Below are 24,485 nucleotides of genomic sequence, written 5' to 3'. Positions count from 1 at the left end.
TGATCTCTTAGGCCCATATTTTTGGCCTTTTTCTTTCAGGAAACGTGATTAACTCCAGGGCTCTCTTTCTCTTCCCCTCATACAAGCTTCAGTAGGAGCCATCAGGGCTTTTTGGGGGTGTGGAGAAGTATGGCTCATATTCTCCATTCAGGGTCCATGTCCATGAGTACCTGAGCCTGTTTTCCAAACCAACCATGGGACTCTGTTCCCTGCTAGCTCTTGGGGACTCCCAACTACTCTAGTGCATAGACTTTGGGAGGGCAGCCCAATCTTTTGCACTTCAGGATTTCTTTCTTCGATTCTCACCCCTGTACCTGCAGACTCTCTATACCCAGAATGTCCTTCACAACCTCAGCCTAGTGGGCCACCCACCCATTTTACATATGCTGACACCATAACCATTGAAACGGACAACAATTCCATCCCCAAATATTAGTCATTGTTGTCAAAACATTTAAAATATAAGGAAAGAGGGTTGGGCTGGTTAAGCTTACAGAGAAGCCCTTCTTGCTTTAAGCATAGACGTGTTGATAAGACAGGATGTGGGGCATAGGCATGATGGTGCATGGCAAGACCCCTGTCTAAAAGAAGCATAAGGTTTTGCATTGTTGTGATCGGGTCTTGCTCTGTAGCCTAAGGCTGGTCTTGAACTAAAAATGTTTCTGCCTTAACCTCAGAAATTTTGGAATCAAAGGCATATATCATCATTCCCAGAGTAAATACAAAATGCAGAGCTGAGCTAGAAAAGGAGAAAGGGACCCTCCAGATAGTAGACTAAAGACAATGAAGAAGTGAGTAGGGCTGGAGCCCTGTGGCCACCTGGGAGGTCACTGCCTCTGCCACAAAGCTGCAGCACTGGAACCCAGAAGGTTTGATTCTCTTCCTTCCTTCCTTCCTTCCTTCCTTCCTTCCTTCCTTCCTTCTCCCTCCCTTCCTCCCACCCTCCCTTCCTTCTTTCCTCCAATCCCTGACCCCTTTCTTTTTAGAAAGGGCCTCTTGGAGCCCAGCCTAGCCTTGGACTTACCTAGCTGAGAATGGCCTTGAACTGCTGCTGCTCCTCCTATCTCCCTAGTACTGCAAGCAGTCCTGGTTTACATGGTGCTGGGGATTACACCAGAGCCTTGTGAATGCCAGGCGGGCACTCTATGGACTGAGCTACATGTGCAGCTCACACAGATGACTCGTAAGTGAATCTTCTCAAACAGAAGAGAAAATCTAGGGTCAATTGTAGTCAATAGCCAGCCCCACAGAGGACTTTCCAAGGACTGAGCACCGTGAGGGAACTTTCACCATCACAGTCCTTGTAACAAACCCATGAGGTAGGCACTTTGCTCAACACCCTATTTTTAAATGGAGACAAGCAGAGGGGCTAAGGAACTTGCTCACAAGACACACAGGTAGCAAATAATGGAAGTTGGACTCAAATCCAAATGCTCTGGTTCCAGAGCTTGCACTCATTGACATAGAAACAGTGAAATGGAGCCTATTCCACCAAGGAAAGAACACGAAGTTGTTCTCAGACTTTCCCCATGTGTGCTGTGGTAAGCAACCCCCAATAAATAAATGCAATTTAAAACAAAATAAAACCCACAATGAGTTATGAAAAATATGTACTGGCCAGATAGCCAGGTGTGGTGGCTCACACCTATAATTCTGGTACTCCAGATGCTGAGGCAGGAGTATTACCACCTCCTCTTTTCTGTTTTCAGGTGGACCCCATCCCTCCTCACTCACCCAAGAAGCATAAACAGAAATTTGAACAAATGTAATGTTTGAAAATGTTGGCAGATGCATATAACCCCAGTACTTAGGAGGCTGAGGCAGGAGGATTGAGAATCTGAGGTCAGTCTGGATTATATAGAAAGACTACTGCTTCAAAACACAAACATTCCAAAACAATATGGGAAGTGCTTGCTGTGTGAGCATAAGGACCTAAATTCAAATCCCCTGAACCTTGTAAGAGCCAGGCACATGTATGCATGTCTAGATCTGACAGGAGCAGCAACAGAAGGCTGTCTCAGGCTTCATGGCCAGTAGGCTAGCGGAATTGACAAGATCATGGTTCAGTAAGAAACTTTGTCTCAAAAACTAAAGTGGAGGGCTGGTGAAACCATTCAATAAAGGTGCCAAGCCTGACAACCTGGTCCCCAGGTCCCACACAACAGAAGGAAAAGAACCAACTTCTGCAAGTTGTCCTCTGACCTCCACACGTGCTACATGGTATCTGCATGTGCACAAGCCCTGCCTGCCATACAGTAAAAACAAAATCAGGGTGGGGTCCGGCGAGGGGGCACGGTGGGTAAAGCCTGACAACCTGTGTTCCATCCATAGAACCCTTTGGAAGGAGAGAACAGACTTCTGTAAGTTGTCTTCTGAGCTCTACACTGAGTGTCAGAGTATGTGAGCACACGTGAGCGAGCACCCCCCCCCACATGCGCACGCATACATGCTCGAGCGCACACACACAAAATTCTTTGCCCTCAGTCTGAAGCTTGTTCCTTTGGGTGAAGACTGGTGACCTCACATTGCCCACATCCCTGAAAGGCAGTATGAACCTCTGTAGTTTATAAAAATAGGAAAGGAGGTTATGTGATAATGACCTTTGTCTGACAAATTGTAAAACACAGGTTGGGAAGGGGGTGGGGTAGGGGAACTAAAGTCTATGGTATATGGACTGGAACAATCTAGAGGCTATGTTTGTAAGTTTCATTGTCTTGCTGAATTGTAAACGTCCACCCTCTTGCAAATCCAAAATTCCTCAACTCCAAATCCTGCGTGTGCGTACACACACACACACACACACACACACACACACACACACACACACACGTACGTGCTGGAGACTGAGCAGTAAAAACCAGGCTAAGGATATTGGGGACCAGAAATTGGAGTCATGAACTAGGCCTACTAGGATGAAAATATCAGCAAAGCCTAGAGACAGTTTGAGCTGAGGGTCCATTTAACAGAGGTGGGACCAGACTGGAAGGCAAGACTCTGGCCCAGAAATCTGACCAATTTCCATTTGGTCAAGAGCTAAGTTTTGTAATTAAATACTTGAAAAGTAGATACGTTTATGTTAAGGGGTGGAGATACACAGAATACTGTGGTATCCTATGTACATTGGGTATAGAGGGAGCAAGCTGGGACAAAGCACACTAAAGTGTCAATAGGGCTTACATTTCCTGATGTTGCTATATCATGGGCTTTTATTCAGAGTTTTCCAAATTTCCTACATAAGCATGTAGAGAAAAACTATTTTTAAAATTTTCTTAAAATAACACCCTCCCCCCCCAAATCCAAGTAGGCCTTCCAAAGGATGGCTCGGGGTGAGGGTGTGTGTTGTGGGATGAGCTCGGGGTGAGGGTGTGTGTTGTGGGATGGCTCGGGGTGAGGGTGTGTGTTGTGGGATGAGCTCGGGGTGAGGGTGTGTGTTGTGGGATGAGCTCGGGGTGAGGGTGTGTGTTGTGGGATGGCTCGGGGTGAGGGTGTGTGTTGTGGGGCGAGCAGGTGGCCTATAGCAGCGAGCCCACCGCTATGGCTCCTCCCCCTGGGTAGTGCCTGTGTGGTGTGGCTCCGTCTGGGAACCCAGGGTGTCCACACACAAAGTGGACAACAGAGCTGGCAGGAGTGGCAGGAGTCTAAGTGACTGTGGGGGCTTCTTCCCGCTCAGTGAGCCAGGCCCTTCCAGGGCCCCCACCCTGTGGCAGAAAGGCATCCAGGACCTTCCTCCTGAGACACCTGCAGAGGGCTCAATGTGGAATGGATGTGTGGGAACAGGGCGGGCCCTCCATATGCATCCACACGCAAGCGCTAGCGGGGAGGCAGCCTGCAGCACCTGCTTCTTGGGATCCTGGCCCGCCCCGCCTCCTGCCCATGCTGGGGACTGAACAGTTGGGCAAGGACTGTTTGCTGTGGCAGGACCTGGGCCACCTCACCGGGGCTGTTAGGAAGGCCAGGAAAGGTTGTAGGGGATGGGGGCCAGAGCACTTAGGATTACTTGGGTCCCTGCTTGGAGAGACCCTGAGAAGGCAATTGGGAAAGGGGCCTGCCGGACTGTCAGGAGACAGCAAGCAGCCCCTCCTGTCCCTGACTTCCCCACAAGGGACACAGAGTCAGGTGTCTGGGAGGACCTTTAATTATATTCACAGAGGCTGGATGGGGAATTCCATGTTAGAAGCTGGGTATCAGAGAATGGGGGCTGGGACTAGGGACGGAGAGTGGGTGGGGAAAGGGCAGGAGGAGGAAGGCCCAGCTAGAGTGTGCTCCACCCACAAAACGCGTCCCCCATCCAACTTCTCGTGGGATACTCCTGTCAGACTCGACAGCAGGGTCACCTCAGGAGTGTCTGAGCTCCACCTCAGACCCAAACTGGGGCCCACGATGGGGCCGGTGGAGGCTGTGATGTTGGCGGATGCTGAAGAGTCGATGGGTGAGACCCAAGGTGGCCACAAGCAAGGAGACGCCTAGGAAGAGCAGCACCCATTGGCCCACACGGGCCTGCTGTGGCTCCAGGTACATGCCCAGGAAGTTGACTCGACCAGACTCTGGAAAGGGGCCTTCTGAGCGAGCTGAGCGAGGAAGCAAGGAGACAGGGAGGTGGGCAGGGCGACAGGAGGGTTGGGGCCGAGGGTTGGGGCCTTCTGTTCTGGTGTCCCTGTCCTTGCTCTGAGATGAGACTGGGAATGGGATTCAGCCCTGTGTGAGTTCTGGGAGCTGTGCCTGGGGCTGGAAGTGGGGTGGGTGGTAGTACCCGTGTCTGGTGTCCAGTTGTACTGTGGCCAGCCCAGTGTCTCTCCATGTCTCCTGTTTTCAGTGGTGAGCCATTCTGTCAGTGGCTTGAAGTAGCTCATCATGGCGGAGGCTGACATGTTAGACTGGCCTGTGATCAGCCTCATGGCTTCAGGCCATGGCTTACTGTAGCCCATCTTCATAGTATCTCTGGGGAAGACACCAGAGATGGGGGACTGAATAGGAACCACATTTATCCTCTTGCCCAGGCTGGCATTCTTTCTCCATAGCCCCTTTCCCAGAATAAACCACCCTTTAGGATTAGGAATGCCTGAGTAGGGCTGAGGCAGGGGTGCAAAGGGGAGGCTGCAGGGCCCAGGGGTTCCAGTTTCCCTCTGAAAGTGACACATCAAGGGTGGCTCAGCCCAAGAAACCAAACCAGAAGTGCTGCTAGAATAGCCTCAGTGGTTTCTTAGGGCCGAAGAGTCAAAGAAGGGTCCGAGGACACTCACGCCAGCAGCTTTCCTGCTTCTTTGGATTGGTAGATGTCACACTTGTGCAGGGGACCTGTGTGCCCAGCTGCACGGCACAGCGCCTCGTGGAACTGGAACTGGATGATAAAACTGATGAAGTATCTGAGGTAGAGAGGGGAAAGGTACAAGGTGTAGGTGAAATGCCTGCAGCAGAGGGAAGGGTTAGCGGGCAGGGTGGAGGGACTTGCTTGTGCCACTGAGATCTACAGTCACGGGACCCAGCAGAGCAGGATGCAGTCAGGATGTCACTCTGGCCTTTGGTGTCATCTGAGCTCTTCCCACATGTGCCTGTATGGATGCTTCCCACCTAACAGGCTGCCTACATTCCTGCTCCAAGGGCATCCAGAGGACAGGCACAGGAAGAGGTTAATGGGAGAGCCCAATAAGCTGTGGCAGGCTGTGTGGTTTCCAGCCCTGGAACAGAGGCCAGGGTTTGCTGAGTGGACCATGTGGATCTGGTAGGACCTTCTGGGTAGGGAAAGCACTGGGCACAGTCTTATCTGAGGCAGCAGGGATTTCCTTAGAGGAATACACCAGTCAAGGCCTGGGCAACCACACCAACTCCGGTTTTTAAACGTTGTGAGTAGCAGCACACTCTCTTCCCTTTGGATCCCAGGCATAAGCCATGTGGCACTTGTTCCCCTGGCCCTTCCTCCGAGTGCTCTGCTCAGGCTGCTGGCCAGAACGTTAGTGTGTTTTTCTAGGGAGCCAAATTTCCTTTGTTCATTCCTGCCTGGATAACTATGCTAAGTGGGGACAGTAACTGTCATAGGCTCCATCTCAAGGCAAGAGTGAGTGCTGGGACCTAAGATGGAGATCCAGTAGGTGGTAGGTGGTGGTGGCCACACACACAAAGCTTCTCACTAGGGCACTCTCTTAGTTAAGCCTGCTGGGCCCTAGCAACAACTCTTCTTGCTCCTTGGCCCTCTGCAGCCTCGGAGTGTCTGAGTAGTGTGTGGTTTTTCTTTCCAGGGGTCAGACTCTGTCTGTCCTATATGTGCTGACTTTAGTCCTTGGCTTCCAGAGATTACCAGAGGCAAGAACTAGAAGAAGCTTAGCCTTCCTGAGAGGCCTTCTCTGTTCTCTGTTCCTTGGCTCCTGGGTAGCATGGGCACCAGGAACTCTACCTGTCACAGCTTCTTAGGAGCTCTCTGGATCCTACACCCTGAGTGAGCTCTACAGAGGAGCACGCGGAAGGGAATGGGCTGCCATAGTCGCCTTATGCTACAGCCAGCACAATGCAATCCACTTAGAGTAATTCACAGTGGAGGACCACAGCTACCAGGTCCCCAGCATGCTCTGTGTAGACAAGCAGCTAAGTTGTTAGACCTAGTGACCACCGTATGTACTGAGAACAAGGTGAGAAAATGGATACCCATAGAGACAGAGGACGTTGTTCAAACAAAGGGCAAGAGCTCTAACCCCCAAGCTGGCAACTAACTTGTCCCAAACCACCTTGCCTCCTGCCCTGGGCTTCAGACTCTACAGGATATTTCAGTACAACTCAACATGTATTGCAGGCAGTTTGACCACAAAGGGACCATGTCACAAAACCAACAGAACCCAAGTTAGTATCCAGCTGCATGTTACTGTTGTCAACTGCCCTGTCAGTGGCAGATGTGGGGTAAAACAGGAGGACTGTGAGTTTAATGATAGCCTGAGCTATACAGTTTACTCCAGGCCAGTGTGGGCTACAGAGTAAAACTTGTTTTAAAACAAAAGTCCCACCTAGACTAGGCCTTGTAACCATTCACCAATCTTCTGGTGAAGTTTCTGGTTTTAATTGTTTGATTGGTATAAGCTCTCACATTGTCCAAGGAATACTTAAAGTGGCTTTGGTAGTAGGTGAGCGTGTCATGAGCCAGCTCCTGCTGGTCTGACGGGGCAGCTCCGGTATAGCGTGCACAGTGAAGGAAGTTTAAACACGAACCTGAGGGTACCACCCGCCCATGGTGCACTCTCCTCCCTCTGCTCTTACCTGATGTATGGCACATTTGCAGGAATGTGAAACTTGGACCCTGGGTCAAAGTCATCTTGAGATCTTGGCAATGGAGGACAGAGACCCTGGTACCTCAGTCTGTCAAATGGGAAGATATGTTAGAGGGTGAGTTTGGGGCGAACCAAGCTGAGAGAAGTTGGCATTTTTAAAGCAAAGAATGGTCCCTGCACCAGAATGTCCTCTATTCCTGTGTGCTGGGTTCCTGTGTACAGACACCCCAGGGAGCCCCTATCACTTGTGCGCGCACACACACATACATTTCACTGACTCATCTGCAGACACACAAGCACATCCAGGCACTCTCAGAGATACACTCCAATCCACACCCCCACCAGAGTGTTCTAGAACCTGAGGCTCCACCACTCTTGGTTGTAATTCTCCTTGGTGATGCTTCCGTCAAAGACCCTCCAGCGCCACTGGTCCATGAGGTAGCTGAAGGGGATAAAGGCGATCTTGTCGAGGGCCATCTTCATCAGGAAGTTGATGTCATGTTCTGTCGGGGGAAGGGAGTGCAGCCTCAGGTGCATGCTGACCTCTCGTCGGGGCTCAGCAGCTCAGGCCCAGCGAGGGGAGCGGAGCAAGGCGCTGACTCACTCTATCCCTAAAACTTGCCTCTTGGGATGGTCTGTGTGTTATCCTGTCAGGTTTACCCTGCTGGGGCCTCTCTCCCTTCTAATGGTCTATCTCAGATCTTTGCCCAAGGGTGTCTCCAAAACCTTCCTCTTCCACCACCTGCCAATTCTGTCACTCCTTCTGGGTCCTCAGCCCACCCACCCAGCATCTCTGCCCCTCTCACCGTAGCCACCACCCTCACTACTGAGCAGGTTAAGATTGTGGAGATGTTTGGGGGTAGACACCGACAGAGCCAGCACATCTCCAATAGCTTCGTGAAAGCCAGGGTTGGCGCCCTCCTGAAAGGTCACAGGCAAGTCTTTGTACTGCATGAAATACTGGATGTGTCCCATTTCATGGTGAGCAATCACCAAGTCCTCCATGTTCACAGAGGTACACTGCTTGATCCTAGAAACAGGGGTGGGGAGAAGTGTGTCAGTGACAAACGAGCAAAGGGACCGTGGCACATACATCCTATGAAGCAGACCTTCTCCCCGTGGACATAAGGAACATGGCATGATGGGAAGGAGATATCAAATGGTCCTAAGAAAGAAGTAGCCTGCGGGCCAGAGGTCGCTAAAGGTCATTGCAGCCATCCCTCTGCCCCAATCCACACTGACTATTGCTTTCTAACTTGGCCTACAGGCACAGGAACATTCAGTCTGTGCTTTGCAGAATGTGTATCCAGTGCTGTCCCGTGCATTTGTCTCTTTATTCCAGGATTGGGGCTTCCTGGGGAACACATTGGCTGGGCCACTCTGCATCTCATTTAAACCAAAACCAGTAAGTAGATTCACTTGGAGAATGCTTATGGCCAGGGCTGGCTGACAGCTGTGGAGTTGTCTAGGTCAGAAGGCTCCTCCTCCTCCTCGTGTTGGCTTTCACCCTTTTCTATAAGCCAGTTCCAATGACAGGAACTTCTTCTGGGGATCTAAACAGTCTTTCAGTGCTGGCTCACCTCTTTCTTTCTAGTCAGAGGGGAGAGGGAGGAGCTGCCCAGCATCCTTGACCCACCAAGGGTGGGGTCTGCCTGCCTACCTCCTCTGACGCACCATAAAAAAGAGTTCCCACGGGAATTCTCACCTCCATTGATCCCTGGTCCCCTTGTCAATCTACCTGGGCCTTACAGCTCCAAGCCCTCAAGCCTTTGAAGGGCTCAAGGTCAGGCAGTGCCACCCACCGCCCCCCCACATAAATCCCACCCTGTTTGTTTCCTGGCTTTGTGTCTACTCATTTTACAGGGTGCTTCATCCCCTAGGGACAACATCTCCGCCCTTCCCAGATAGTCTTTCATTCTCTTCCTTTGAACCTGGGTTGTCCTTGGGATTTTCCAATAGAATGTGTATTGAAGATGCCTGTGATCCTAGTTGGGAGCCTGGGTAAGGCAGGAGGATCCCAAGTTCAATGTCAGCCTGAATTATCTAGTACGACCTTGTTTCAAAGAGGATGCCTGAGGTAGGACTCTGCGCCCGTTTTACACTTAGCTACGGAGAGATCTGGCTTCTGCTTTAATATACCTGCCAGCCTAAGGAAGGAACTGTCACAATAGGAAGGAACCCAAGCTGGCTTGTGCCAAGAAGATGCCTGATCACACCAAACTGCTCCAGGCATCCTAACCAGGTACCCAGTGTGAGAGGAAACCTTGAACATGTCACTCTGGACACTACACGTGGGAAAAACTGAGGAACTCCAGCCAATAGCCAAAACTAGGCTCTGGGTAAATGGCTCCAGATGAGCCACTGAAATTACCCCAGCTGTGCCTAGGGGTGGGGGTGGGGGTTAACAGTGACACAATGTTTTCCTGGCAAGTACAAAGCCCTGAGAGTCTCTCGCCTAGTGTTAATCAATTAGTTAAAATTTTAAGAGTTCATATATTTATGTAGTGTGCACCTGCCATGGTGTGCCTGTGGCCATCGGAGGACAACATTCTTTGGAAGTCCATTCTTTCTCTCTATCATTGTGCATTTGGAGGACCGGTCTCATGTCATCAGACTTGGTGGCAAATACCTTTATTTGCTGGGACATCTTTCTGGCCCAGTTAATTGGGGTTTTAATACTGTGACTGATGCCTGTCACTATGGAGTAAGAACACTTTCATTGGGTACTGCTGGAACTCCTGCTCAGAGAACCTTGAGGATCAACTGGTCATTTTATGCCACTAGATCTGGGGTAGTCTGTTAGACAGCGATAGGTAACTAGTGCCATTGATAAAGACAGTGCCTTGTCTGTCGGTGGTGAGAGTGGGTCTTCCTCACAGTGGGTGCACCCATGGGAAGGGCCAGCAACATAGAGGCTGTGCAGTGTACATAGCTTAATCAGGTCTATAACCGTAAGTTGGTGGCCCACTGACCACTGACGGAGCTGGCCAGCACTTCTGGCTTTCATTTCTAAGATGGGATGACTCTACCTGGTTCTCATGGTTAGGACCAAACCCACCTCCTTGACTCTCAGTCCTCAACTTCATCCCAGCTGCTCCCATCTGTCTTGCTCGCTCCAGTTGAGGGGACAGCCATGGAGCCTTGACTGGGCTCACACCCTTGTCCCTGGGATCAGGGTAAGGATCCTAGTTCTAACCAGACAAACCTGAAGTCCTTGCCATTGTAGAAGTCCCAGGCCGAGGCATGGCACACCACCTCCCTACCATCAGTTGGCTTCTCCAACATTGACTTGTTCCAGAACTCGGCAGGCACAGGTAACAGCCCCAGGGAGGTAAAGAAATCATCAGCTTCCTTAAATATCCTTCTGGGTGTCCATCCCTGAAAGCAGAGAGAGTTCTTTGTAAACTGGGATGTCTGATTGACAGACTCAGTTGTGACAGGAATCAGACTGTGAGAGAGCCACACTGGAGGGAGAGGGTTTTTGCCCTCCCATCTGGGGCCTGCCTTCCCTTGTTCTTGTGGAAGGCCCACAGAGAATGGCCTTGGCTTCACTGACCTGCTTTACCATGGCCTCCGTGGCATCCAAGTTGGGGGCAGAAGGGAAAGGTGCCACCAAGTCATAGATATTGGACCAAGTCTGCGCCCACATGTTCCCTGGAGGCAGGTGGGGGAAAAGATGGCAGAGAGGAAACAACTTTTTAGGCTCAGAGAAATCATGTAGGGAAAGGTGGGCAGATCCCAATCTTGTCAATCAAGGTGGCATCTCTTGAGCATCAATTGCTTGCACGCTGCCCTGGGTATTTAACGTGCATTGTCTTGTACCTACATACCTAGCCCACAGGGTCATTTCCAATGTGGGTTATAGGTAAGAACCTTGCTGGTCATTAGGAACCAAGGTAGTCTTTAGTGCCCATGAGCAGTGAAGGAATCCTCCATAAGAGCCCCATAGTCCCCGGAGCTTCAACACCCACATGGCCACCACTTCCCAAGTGTCACCCCAAACACACATGTAGTAACTTGTAATCCCTCCTGCTCCCTGGCACTGTGTAGCAGAGGAACTTGTGTCTGGAGAGAGTTAAGTGATCCAAACAGGGGCTCAAATCCCTAAGTGACGAGGCTGCATTTAAATGCCATCAGGCCACGTTCTGGACCAGCCACCTTTACAGTATTCCCGCTGTATTCTCTAAGATTGTATTATGCAGGCCACCAGTTACTCTGATCTTTTGGAGAGGCTAATGCCCCAGTGTCAGTTAAGAGCCCAATTCTCCAGGACTGGAGAGAAGGGGGACATTCAGGATGAGTAGAAGCTTCAAAACTCCATGGACAGACACGGGTCTTTTTCATAGCTGAGGCAGAATGTCCCCAATGGGGACAGAAAAATGGTAGCCTCTACCACCCCCCATTCTCTCCATCTCTTCCTGTCTTCCTCTCCCTCCTTCATGCACTCAAAGCTATTTGAATAGTTAGAGCCCTGGAAGAAGAAGGTCCAAAGGCTGAAGTGGATCTGAGCTCTCCGGCATCTCTGCTTTCACGCCCTGACCTAGACCTCGTGTCTCCTCTTCCTGCACCCCATCCTTGAATTTACATTCATCAAAATCTCACGTCTTTCAAGGTTCATATGGAATTTCCTCAGACCCCACACCCAGATTTCTAGATCTGTCTGTCTTAAGGCATGATGGGTAATGTGGTCTGACCCTTAAAAGTTGGTAAATGCTCGTATCACATGGCTCTGTGGCAAACACAGCAGCAGAAGAGTGGGGGAGTGTGGCTCAGTGGCAGCTCACTTGCCTGACACATACAAGGCTCTGAGTTCAACCCTCAGCATCACAAAATAAAAATATGAAACTACATGGTCGCTAAACATGAGCAGGAAGTTCCCCCAGTCTCACTCCACCACTCCAATCGTGGCCATGCTCCCTCAAGGAGTCAGTCCTGCACTCTTGCAGCCTGCTCTCTGCCCTGTGGCCAGCACTGTCCTGGTCCTTACTATTGTTCATTGTCTCCACCTCCTTGAGGTTGGGCCAATGCCCTTACCCAGCAAGTGGGCGGGAATGGGGCCATCCAGGTTGATGTGCTCAGAGCCATAATGGCGGTGCAGGGAACGGCGCACATAGGCGTGTAGGTTCAGGTAGAGTGGCTGAAGCTCTTGGTACAGTTGTTCCAGGTCTTCCTCCAAGTTTTCAGACTCATACGATGACCTCCATGAGTCCCCTCCATCAGCGAAGCCTGCATAGGAGACACGTTCAATACGCCCCGACACCTCTCGGATGCTTCCTGCCCCTAGCCTAAGGATCTCAGAGAACCTCTTTGAGGAGTTTGAGGGACCTGGGGCGCAGACAGCAAGGAGGACCAGCACTGGGGACTCACCATTGAGTTGGGCAATCTTGTTGGAGAATTCCACGTACTTTGGGAAAAGGGGAAGGATGGCTCTCCCCACCTTGTCTCTCCAGCTCTTCCACACCCATAACAGTTCTTCATATTTCCGGGATGTGGCCATCAAATTTGTCAGATCTGGAAGGGAGGGGTTGAATGGTTTGAGCCTCAGTCCCTGGCTCACCTCTCATCTGTTTACGAGTGGAACCTGGTCATGGAATTTCAGAGTTGGAATAAAGCTGGTAAGATCACTTGGAAATGACAGTATAGGCAGTAAGGCTAGTGACGGGGGTGGGAGAGATAGGGAGACAGTGGCCACTAGGAGCTCATGGGGTGCCCACCTGGGGCAATATGCAGCACATATATGACCTCAGACACTAGCAGGGGTTCGGCAACTTTGAAAGGGATATACTTGTTCCTTTCTTATGAGTAGCTTAATGACAGGCTTGTGTACCCACGCAGGAGGTGACTAGGCTGGAGCAGAAACAAAATGCTCTCCCATGACTTCCCCTTCCCTGGGAGAAATGGTTTGGGAAGTTTCACGGGCCTGAATTCAAGTTCTATCTCTCCCATGAACCCCCAAGGTACCTTGGGCAGGTCTCTTTCTGTATCTATAAACAAGGGAGTAGCCCTGGCCTTCCCAGGAACTTGGAAATAGAATGAGAGCTCTGTCCTCAAGCAGGGGTTATGCCTTCTCATTGCTGTGGCCCTGGGGACCCACAACATCCTTTGCAAATTGTCACTGGGCTCACAGGAATAACAATAGCTGTAAGGACTGTGCACGTACAAGAACTATCTGAGCTGCTCCCAGCAAGGTGGACCCTGGCTTTATGTCCCAAGGTGGTGGCTCACACCTTTAGTCCCAGCACTCAAGATGCAGAGGCAGGCAGATCTCTGTGAGTTCCAGGCCAGCCTGGTCTACAGAGCGAGTTCCAGGACAGCCAGGGTTACACAAAGAAACTCTATCTTGAAAAACCAAACCAAACCAAAACCAAAAAACAAAACAAAACAAAACAAAACAAAAGAAAGGAAGGAAAAAAGAAAGAAAGAAAGAAGCCATTCTGCATGAGACACCAGTAAGAATTTAAAGCTGACATGCACCTCTCAGGCCAGGGTGAGGGTCGTACAAGACTACAGCCATCAGTCTTGAAACAGATGGCTTTCCTCCTGCCCTGCCCTTGGCCTAGATGGAGGAGCCTTGGAGCATCTGAAACCCCCACTGTTGAACTTGGGCTCTATTCTGGAACATTCTGTGTCATATGCACTTGTCACCAAAAAGGTAAACTTTTTTTTTTTTTTTGAGACAGGGTTTTTCTGTGGCTTTGGAGACTGTCCTGGAACTAGCTCTTGTAGACTAGGTTGGTCTCGAACTCACAGAGATTCACTTGCCTCTGCCTCCCGGGTGCTGGGACTAAAGGTGTGCACCACCACCGCCCGGCCAAAAAAGGTAAACTTAATTTGCTTTCTTTGAAAGAAGATTTGTTTTCAGAATTCTGTGTCTGTTTTCTGGTGATGAAAGTCAATGGTCTTTATGGGCTTTTTATTTTAATTACCATGTCTATGACCAGGCTTAGTCCTGGATCAAAGGGCTGTATAGTGAGGATGCCAAATGCTACGTGTATTTTTTTTTAATCCATATTTAGAAATACACACCCAGACATGCACATGTGTTCCAAGTGTGCTTGCATGCGCACGTGCGTGTACACACACACACACACACACACACACACACACACACACACACAGGCACGTACATGTTCCCTCTTCCTCTCTTCGTGTGCACCAGAGGCCAGCTACCTATAGGCCAGCCCCTGTCCTGGAACTGTTTCTTGCTTCTGTTTATTTTCCATTTCCCCCTTCTATTTGTCATTGTTCTGACATGGGAGCTGGGTTGGGGCCAGGAAGAAACAACTTCTGGTAAAGATTCCTCACAAAGAATGTTTATGACTCTAGCTCACCAAGCCTGGAAGGAGATATGTGTGTGGGTCCTGGGGGAGGGGAGCAGAGGGAGCCCTTTCTAAGGGGACAGGCTGAAGAGCATTAAGACAGGCAGTGAGAGGGGGCTATGAGCAGGTTCCTGGTTGTCTGGCGGAAAGGTGCCATGGAGGAAGGGATGGTGTGGGAATGTTATCAGCTGAGAACAGGAGGCAAGTTCTAGTGAGTGATTCCAGGGCAGTGGGATTCTTGCATGGTTTATCCTCTCTGGTCCCAGTTTGTTTTTGTTTTCTTTTTTTAGCAATGTCCCAGTGGTAGAGGTAAGGAAGCTACAGAAGGTAGACACACAGACTTGAAGGTCTGTGGCTCTCCTTTCTGGGGTCTGAGCCTTTGAAACACATATTTGGGATTCAGCTGCTCTGAGGGGCATGTAGAAGGGAAAGAGTTGGGGAGTTCTGGGTGGGTGGGGTGGTCCTAGAGGGGCAGAGAATTAGGGAACTGTTGAGGTTCTAGTTCCTCCATTGGAGGAAATGAGTTAGGGAAGCCCTTGACAGCATCCTCAGCCAGACCAGCGCCTCCCCCCCTCCCCCACGCTCTCTTTCTTTCAGGGGTGCTCTCACCAGGCTCCAAATGCAGACAAGTGCCATTTGTGTAGCAAACATTGGCTATGCTGTAAGTCGTCTCCATGTCCATCAGGATCTGGTTGTACTGCAAGGGGGGAGAAAAGAGCAGTGAGGTACCTCCCCTCATTTTGCTCTGGCCCCAGGCACCATGGGTGGGACCCAAGGCACCGTGGCGGAGTGTTACAGTCATGGGGATTCTGGAGACGTGCGGACATGGCCTGTGTCAAGACATGCCACATCCAGGATGGAGCAAGGAACCAGTCGAGATTTGGCTCACTCCCCAGCAGGCGCCACCCATGCTCCCCAGAGCCACGCACCTCTTCCAGCTCCTTAGGAGGTAGCACTGCCCGGTCCATGTTCTGAACCTTCTTTATGATCCGTTTGATGGTAGAGTTATGAAAGTTGCTCACATCAAACTTCTTGGCCAGAGTGCCATATTTCAGGGTGTGGTTGGCCACCTTCTTGTTTTTCTCAAGCTGAGGGCACAAGGGGGTGTTATCACAGGCTCAGGAGACTTGGCATGGCCTCTGTGTAGGAGGATCCATAATGGTAGTGGTGGGGAGTGTGGTTTGATTTAGGCCAGTGCCTTTGCCCATATAAATACCTTCCTCTTCAACCTGGGCCATCTGTTAATGTGTTGGGTACAGTATGTGTTCCTCAACAGATATCTGCGGTCTAGCAATATGTATCCGGATAGAGTAAGGAAAGAGAGCCCAGCATGCCTAAATGCCATTAGATTGAAGCCTAGTACTATTAGGTAGGAGCTCCCCCATCTGCCCTGTGTATTCAGGGGTTGCATCTTTGTAAAAGGAAGAATGTCACTAATTGTGCATAACCGCCAGAGGATATATGCAGGAAGAGAAGCTGAGGTACTAAAGACCCATGGGCAGCACACAGTGGGTCTTCAAGCAACATTAGCACCCTACGTACCAGGGTTGGAGCACATGTTCAGGATTGGTTTCCTGTGGTATAATGTACACTCTGCCACAAAGGAAGGGACAGGGTGCAGGGGAATGATCGCTCACAGTGCTGACACTCAGGCTGTCAGTCTTTTAAAGAGGGATGCTGCCACTGTTTGTTTATACACAATGGGTTACAATCTCTGAGAATGGTAACTAAGAATGGTATCAGACTAGAGAAATTTGCTCTGCTCAGGCATGGATCCAAGCCCACTAAATCTGAAATGGAGTGTTGTTTTAAATATCCTGTTCAGGCTTTTCATCAATTTTGGAGCTCAGTGCTGTGTGTGTGTGTGTGTGTGTGTGTGTGTGTGTGTGTGTGTGTGTGTTCTGTGAATGTGGATGTGTTTGTGCACATGCTACATATTGGAGTTGGTGGAAGTGGCTCCTACCAGGATCTTGCTGGCCTCTAGGGTAATGTTGGTGTTATATTGCCAGTTGGCCTCTGCGTACTCGTTCCACAACACCCGTGCTGTCCGGTCATACTCCTCCACGAACCTCTCAGCCTCAGCTTCATCAGTCACTAGGTCTGCAGGAGGTGAGGAGGAAAATAGACAGGCCTTGTCTTCCTTACCACAAGGTGTGGTCTCACTGGAGTCCCCTGCTGTTGTTCCCTGGCTCCTTGCCCCCTCATGGCCCTGCCCCTTTCCAGTAGTCCCACTGGAGTTCTGGGTTGTCTGGATGGTTGTTGCTTGGTGAGTTGTTGTCTGGCTTCTGGTTGTTGCCTGGTTTGTTATCCCCTGGTTGGTTGTCACGTGGTCAGTGGTCACCTGACCAAGGACCAGCAGCAAGGGGTGCGCAAAGCAGAGCAGCAGAAAGAGGAAGCTGGGCAGTCCTGGAGTAGCCCAACCTTGGCCCATGGCCGCAGGAGAGCAGAGCCCTGCAGCCCCCACCACTGGCCAATAAGAGCCGAGTCTGCAGTGTGACCTCATAGAGCAATGTGCCAGCAAGACTGACCCTGGGGGGCCCTCAGGCTTGGGCACACTGTCTCTAGGATGCTGGGAGAAAGACATGCCCATCTTTGCTGTAGACCCTGATGATGAGCCTAGAGGTGGGTTGCACTACAGCAAAGGACACCAGGGCTCAGCTGGAACAAGCTGATCAGGACCCTGAGGCTTGGGCCCAGAGGCCAGAGGCCAGAGGCCAGGACTTCTCTTGGTCCCAGCCCACCCTCCCTTAGGGCTTTACCAATGCCCTCTGGATAGTTGTCAGGTAACGGTGGGCGCCACTGATACTCTGGCCAGCCTAGGACTTCATCATTCCTCTGATTCTGCTCCTGCAGCCACTGGATGACCGGTTGGAAGTATTCCAGTAGTGCCTGGGCATCCAGGGTATCTGAGCCCACCATCTCCTTCAGTACCTCCTGCCAGGGCCTGGAGCGGCCAGCCTGCAGCACCCGCCTGCCAAGCAGAGTGAGCACTATGGGTCCAGGGGACACAGGTTGGGGTTCGCAACAGTGCTACTGTCCATCTGTCTTTCATTAGTAAAAAAGTCTCTAGAGCTAGGGTCTCTGTGAGAGTGGCAGGGGACATTTGCCCGGCCCCATGGCAGTTGAATGCAAGCTTAATAAATATTCGACAGGAGAGAGAAAGAAAGGGGAGAGAGGGAGACAGAGAAGGAGGGAGCTGGGGGAGGAGAGGAGAGAGGGGAGAGAGTTACTCCAGAGCAGAATGCTTTGGCGATGCTCCAACCAGAACATCAGCTACCTTCACCAGCCTCTCCCCTCAGCCCCCCACTTGTTTTTCCTCTTCCTGTCACATACCGGAGCTTGGCCCCAGCCTGGGTAGACTGGTAGATGTCACACTGGTGTAGCGGGCCCTGGTGGCCTGCCTCCTTGCACAGCGCTTGATGGAACTGGAACTGTAGAATGAAGCTCACAAAATACCTGCAGGGACAGAGTAGGTGTTAGGAGAGCTGGACAAAAGCCCCTGTTTAGGCACTATCCCGTGGTTCTGCAGGGTCACAGCTAGATTAAGGGCTAGCAGTAAAAGGTAAAAAGACCAGGTGAAAGGAACATTCTAATTCTCAGCCCTTGGGCCCGAAGGATGATGGAACGGGGGGTGGGGGGTGCACAGAGTTCTGGTACCTGATATACGGTGTCCCGTTTGGGATATGAAACTTGGCTCCAGCATCAAAATGGGTTTCATTCCGGTCAACTGGAGGACAGATCCCTTGATACTTGGTTCTAGAAGGGGATGTTTAAATCTTAAGGCCCTGGGGACACACAGGCTGCCTGAGATTTGCAGAAAAGGTACTGGTTCCACCTTTGCCCACCCCACCCCCAGCATCCCTCCACATCCTGGAAAATGGGGGATGCTTCTAGGATGAGAGGTTTCAGCAGGAAGGGAGGAGGCAGAGGGTAGGTAGGCAGGCATTGTTAGAGACTGGTAGAGACAGGGGTCCACTGGGTTAGGCTTTTCCTATCTCTCGTCTCACCTAAGATACCACCAATCAAAGTTGTAGCGGGAGGGTGGGGTGTGGCCACTGAAGACCCCCCAGCGCCACTGGTCCACCAGGTAGCCAAAGGGCAAGAAGGCAATTTTCTCTAGGGCCATCTTCAGCAAGTAATTGATGTCGCTTTCTGTCCAGAAACAAGAAGAGAGAGAAGGGGGAGGAAAGAGACCAGCTAGGGCAGAGTGGACCTGGGAGGGGAAGGGGCGTCCAGCAGAAGGTGAGGCTGAGCAGACAGAGGTGAGTCCCCAGTCCTGAGTTCTGTGAGGACAAGGACTCTGGGTGAGTGCTAAACTTAGGGTGTATCTGGCGCCTCAAATTAAAAATGACAAGATGAGCTGGGCGTTGGTGGTGCACGCCTTTAATCCCAGCACTTGGGAGGCAGAGGCAGGTGGATCTCTGTGAGTTTGAGGCCAGCCTGGTCTCCAGAGCAAGTGCCAGGATAGGCTCCAAAGCTACACAGAGAAACTCTGTCTCAAAAAAAACAAAAAAAAAAAAAAAAAAAAAAAAGGACAGGATGGAGTGGGGTGGGGGCAGTAGAGATCTGCCATGGTAGATTTGAATGATCAGGCTGGGTCTTCTCCCCACCTCATACCTATGTCATTAGCAACATGGTCCAGCAGGCCGATTTTGTACAGATGTGCAGGAGTGGAGACAGAGAGAGCGAGCACATCCCCGATGGCCTCGTGGAAGCCAGGGTTGGGACCTCTGCGCAGGGGGACAGCCAGGTCCTTGTACTGTAGGTAGTACTGCACGTGGCCCATCTCATGGTGCACTATGGAAAGCTGCTCCATTGTAACCCGTGTACACTGCTTGATCCTGGAGCATGGATGAGGTGAGTGAGGATGAGGGTGAAGGAGAGGGCAGGGACCAGAGCACCGGGGAGGCCGGGACTAGAGGAGCACAGGGTTGAGGAGGACTCTGTTCTGGGATGAGAAGTGTTTAGAAACTAGCAACCCTTTGCCCCTACCCTGTTCTGCCACCACTTGGGCCCTCCTCCGTCCCAAGCTGATTGCTGCTTAGAATTGCAGGGATGGTGAGCTAATGGGATGGCCCTACAGTCCTAGGGCAGAGCAGTCCTCCAATACAGAGGCAGGTCTGAATCACAGCCGCCGCCTCCTCGGAGCCCCACACATTCTTCCCAGGTCTAGACCTGAAGTCCTTCCTGTTGAAGAAGTCGAAGGCTGAGGCGTGACACACCACCTCTCGCCCATCAGTTGGCTTCTCCAGCATCGACTCCGCCCAGAACTCAGGAGGCATCGGTGAGAGCCCCAGCGAGGTGAAGAATTCCTCTGCTACCTGGAACATGTATGTGGCATTCCAGCCCTGGCCAGGGGGTAGAAAATATAGGTCAAAAGCCAGCCACATGGAAGTGACAACCTTGAGGGCAGGGCTTGGTGATCTCCACCCAGAATTACAACGAGAAGTTACTGGTTATGATATCTTTATTCAAACAATACCAGCCAATCACAAGCCAGAGCGTGCCCAGAGGCAGCAAGCTAGGGAGGCCAGAGAGAGGGGGCCCCCACATGTCTGCAGCCCCCTTAAGAACTCCCCACGTGCCGGGCACCTTTAATCCCAGCACTGGGGAGGCAGAGGCAGGCAGATCTCTGTGAGTTCGAGGCCAGCCTGGTCTACAAGAGCGAGTGCCAGGATAGGCTCCAAAGCTACACAGAGAAACCCTGTCTCAAAAAGCCAAAAAAAAAAAAACCAAACAAACAAACAAAAAAACAAAAAAACAAAAAAACAAAACCAAGAACTCCCCACGCATCATCCTGACCAAGCCCTGACAGGCGTGGTCAAGCACACCTGTAGCTAGCTCCTAGGAAGTGTGACTACGGTGTCTCCCTACACAGGATAGCTTCCAGCCCAGGAAAAATTACTGAGGCTTAATGGCCTCACTTCTCAGAGGCAGGGCACTACTGACCACAGCAGATCACTCTGCCACCAAGGACAAGACCCTAGGTAACTGTTGACTGTTGCAGGAAAGGGGAGGGGCCCCATCTATCACATGCCCTTTCTACTACTCTCCCCATCTTACTGCCCTACCTCAGGTCTGACTCCAGAGCTTACCTTCTGCACCATTGTATTGGTGACATCGATGTTAGGTTTGTTTGGGAAAGGAACTACCATGTCGTAGATGTTGTCCCAGCTCTGGGCCCACATGTCTCCTAAATGGAAGAAGTGAGTGGGGTGGCTTCGTCTCCTGCCCAGCCATGCCAGTTTCCTATATATGCTACCCTGGGTTGGTGCCAGCACCTATACCCTAGGACCATAGACAGCTCCTCTGACTCTCTGGGTTCCACAGGACTGGTTACTGGTTACTGGTTACTGGTTACTGGTTACTAGTTACTGCCTCTTTCCTTGAACCTGCAGCCAAAGCCATTGGCTTGATCCCTAGCTCTGCCCCATTCTAGCTCTCTGGCTCCAAGTTCCTGCCTTCCCTAAGCTCCGGTGTCCCCACCTATAAAGCAGGACTCCAGGCTGCTGGGGACATTGAGTCATGGGGCTTCTGCATAAGGAAACAAAGGTCATGGCATTCCACACACTGGAGGCACCATGAAGATGAGCCATCTTTTCTCTGCTGGGCATCCTCCTGCACCTAAGATCCCCTGGGCAGCAAGGTCCAGGTCCTTACCCAGCAGATGAGCAGGAATGGGCCCCCTGAGGTTGATATATTTGTCCCCATAGCGTCGATGCAGTGCGCGGCGGACGTAGGCATGGAGGTTCAGGTAGAGGGGTTCTAGTTGTTGGTAAAGGTGCTCCAGAGTCACTTCAAAGGAGGGGGAGTCATATGCGGAGCGCCAGTAGGCTCCTGTGTCTGAAAAGCCTAACAGAGTGGGAGGGTGCAGGTCAGGCCCAAGGCTTTGGTGCACCACATCCTAATTTTAACTCTACCATCTTCCTGACTCTAAGCATTGGTTTGAGATTGTTGCTCAAATTGGCCTAGAATTCAAGATCCTCCTGCCTCAGTCTCTTGAGTTTTGGGATTACAGTTGTGTGCCATACCCTCCCCCTTATTTTAAGACAGGCTCTCACTGTGTAGCCAAGACTGGCTTCAAACTCCTTATCTCTTACCTCAGCCTTTCAAGTATTGAGATTACAGGTATGGGTTGCCATATCAAGGTCTATAATTTCTAACTAGAGGCTACGCTAATCTCCAGCAAAACAGGTCCCCGAGCACAAAGATGCAGAGAGTCTTAGGGCTGGGAGCAGGGCCACAAATGGTACCAGGAACAGCAGTAAAAGGGACAGGACAGCAAGGTACATTGGCTATAGGTTTCATGCCATTCCCACCAGCTCTGAGACCTTGGGTGGGCTGTGAAGCCATCATATGGGCTGCTTTGTCTAGCTCAGGGACATGAGGCTCTGGGGACAGCAGACAAGAGTGTAAGCTAGGAAAGGCCGCTGTCTGTGGAGAGGAAGACACAAGCTCACCATCTTGTTTGTAGGCTTCGTTGCTGAGGGTGGTAAAGTCTTGATAGAGGGGTTTCAGTGGTATGCCCACAACATCATGCCAGCTCTCCCAGGCGAACAGCAGCTTGGCATAGCTTCGTGAGGAAGCCAGTATGTTGGTGAGCTCTGAGACAGGTGAGCAGGGTCAGTTAGGAAATGTCTGTGTGCCAGTGTCTAACAGCCTGCACTGTTACACAGCGCTCTGCACTGTCCCCACCAGCTTCTTAGGCATCACAGTATCCCCAGACCAAGGGCAGCCCATAGCAAGGCTATACAAAGAAAGCATTGGGCAAGACACAGGAAAATGTCTAGGATCGTTGACCCCCAAAGGACATTTGAGGTTAGAACAGACAGACCCTCCACGGTTTGTTGCATAGAATGACTGACCTTGTGGTGAAAGCCCCAGGGACCCAAGGCTTATGAGAGGCTTTTGGAGAAAGTGAGAGGACCCATTAAAAGCAGAGCTAAGTGGCCAGAAGGAAGCTTGGTGGTGGAGGGGTGGAGTTGGAGGGTCTCTGAAGTGAGTCTGCAGGCAGTTAGGGCAGGAGTATGGGTGCATCTGCATATTCCAGTCGGTGGGGACCATCCTACAGGTGACCCAGAAGGACTAGGAAACCCCAGCAGAGATGGGACAAGGCCCATCCGTACCTGGCTCCAGGGACCAGCAGGTGGCAGTCTTGTTGGGCAAGCAAACCTTGCTGGTGGAGTAGATTCTGCTCATGTTGTTTAGGAGGGAGTTGTACTGCCAATTTGGAGTTGAGGAATTATTAGTGAGCAGACATTAGCCCCTGGAGTTAATCTGCCTACCCCACCCCACACCCCTTGGCTGAGAGGAAAAAGTGGCCTGGAGAGGGGATGTGACTCAGACAAGGTCACTCAGTGGCACTCCACTATACTGATGTCACTTCCAGTGGCGGCAGCTCTCGCAGGTGGAACTGAACAGAGATCCAGGGATCTGAGACAAGCACCAGCTTGGTACCAGCCCACAGGGAGGGCGAATCCCCGCTGTTCTCTGGCCTTGGTGCTGTCTGTCCCAACCTTTCTAATGAGGCCCATATACCAAGTCTGCTTAGAGAGAAATTTACTGCTGATTGTGTATGTGTGGGGGGAAGGGGGAGAGGAGAGCGAGCACATTTCTCTTTGCATGTGTAATGTAATTCTGGATATAAAATACAGGGCTTCACACATGCTAGTCTCAAAGTCTGGTAATTCAGCTACACTCCAGCTCATGAATTTGACTTTCTACTCCATAATATATATTAAAAAAATACAAAAACCTGTCACATTCACACATCCTGTGGTCCTAGCAGCTCTGTCTTCCCCCTGCCCCCCCAGATTCCTTACAGCCAAGGTCCATACAGACTGTAGGTCCCTTCCTGTCTGCCAGGCTGCCCTCCCAACCACCACAACAGGGCTCTTGGGGCACTCAAATTCTGTTTCCACCCCCAGGCCCACCTGCTGCCGCTGGGCCAGGAGCAAGTTGGCAGGTCCTAGGATGCGTATAACTTCAATGGCCCTCCGTAGCTTTGAGTCAGTGAAGTTCTGCCAGATGGGATCAAAAAGCTCCTTGGCCTTCTTGCCCCAGATCTCTGCAAACTCCTGCTCGATGAGTTCTGCTTCCTCCTGTGGTCACCAGGAGGGTGGAAAAAGTGGTCTAGCTCAGGCAGAAGCCATGTAGGAGAGGTTACAGTAGGAGAGCGCCTAGTCAGGCGAAGGGCTTCCAAACCCCTTGATCCTGCAGAGATTCTGTCCTGGAGACGAACTTGCAGGAGCAGCACCCCTCCTCCTGAGCCCTCAGGTTGGGAACTGTGGGAATCTGATTCAAGGGAGCAATGAAGGAGAAAATTGGGGCCAGAATAAGGGGACAGTGAGCAGAGGGCCAGGAAAGGAACCTCAACAGGGGGTCAGGCAGCTGCCAGAGGGCAAGGTCTCTAACGCCCGAGCGCCAGGAGGATTTGGCCTTGGAGGAGTCAGCTTCATCCATTCCATTCCTATGTTGGCATGGATCACGTGCCCAACCCGTACTGAAGCATCATCGCCTGCCTGATACGCAGAGCTGGTGGGAAGGTCTGGCTGGTGGCAGGGGTCCTACTAAGGACCTCACTGCTCGGGGCTGAGGCTGGGGACCCTTGGCGCCTGCTGCCCTCCCGGGGCGGCTGACCGCAGGCCTGTGATTGGTCGCTGCGCCCTGCCGTGCCCCGCCCCCGCCCCCGCCCGGGTCCAGGGTGCCCACCTGGAGCCGCGCATTCTCCTCGGTGATGTTGGTGTAGTACGCCCAGATGGCTGCGACGCTCTGGAACAGCACCTGCTCGGCAGTCGAATTGTAGCTCTCGGCGAAGAGACGTGCCCCTGTCTCGTCCGCGGAAAAGTTGCCCGGCTGCAATCCAGGGTCGAGCGCCGGAGCGGGCGAGGGCGGCAGCAGGAGCAGCAGGAGGGTC

The 24,485-nt window shown here is 51.6% G+C and overlaps 1 protein-coding gene across 1 annotated transcript; it reads right to left on the bottom strand.

Moving 5' to 3' along the window:
• Positions 1–4,119: 4,119 nt before the first annotated feature.
• Ace (angiotensin I converting enzyme) lies at positions 4,120–22,789 on the bottom strand. Its single transcript, XM_035447732.1, has 23 exons — positions 22,696–22,789; positions 22,030–22,173; positions 21,230–21,421; positions 20,665–20,762; positions 19,745–19,917; positions 19,187–19,410; positions 18,577–18,721; positions 18,227–18,325; positions 17,903–18,025; positions 17,329–17,540; positions 16,533–16,669; positions 15,499–15,657; positions 15,179–15,266; positions 12,618–12,761; positions 12,285–12,476; positions 10,807–10,904; positions 10,456–10,628; positions 8,057–8,280; positions 7,609–7,753; positions 7,240–7,338; positions 5,241–5,363; positions 4,751–4,938; positions 4,120–4,568 (listed from the first exon to the last, which is right to left on the bottom strand). The coding sequence occupies exons 1-23, from the start codon at positions 22,766–22,768 to the stop codon at positions 4,336–4,338; spliced, it is 3,486 nt and encodes a 1,161-aa protein (XP_035303623.1). The 5' UTR covers positions 22,769–22,789; the 3' UTR covers positions 4,120–4,335.
• Positions 22,790–24,485: the final 1,696 nt, after the last annotated feature.

The sequence above is a fragment of the Cricetulus griseus genome, chromosome 7 (genome assembly GCF_003668045.3).
Source record: "Cricetulus griseus strain 17A/GY chromosome 7, alternate assembly CriGri-PICRH-1.0, whole genome shotgun sequence".
NCBI classification, from domain to species: domain Eukaryota; kingdom Metazoa; phylum Chordata; class Mammalia; order Rodentia; family Cricetidae; genus Cricetulus; species Cricetulus griseus.
The sequence above is the reverse complement of the archived record's forward strand: the minus strand, read 5'-3'. Positions and strand labels throughout refer to the sequence as shown.

Coding starts and splice junctions, on each gene's coding strand:
- Ace (XM_035447732.1), bottom strand. CDS start 22,768: ATGAGCAGAATCTACTCCACCAGCAAGGTTTGCTTGCCCAACAAGACT. Junction 7,754..8,056: donor TAGTGAGGGTGGTGGCTACG/GTGAGAGGGGCA, acceptor TTCCCCCGACAG/AACATGACATCAACTTCCTG. Junction 7,339..7,608: donor CAAGAGTGGTGGAGCCTCAG/GTTCTAGAACAC, acceptor CCCATTTGACAG/ACTGAGGTACCAGGGTCTCT.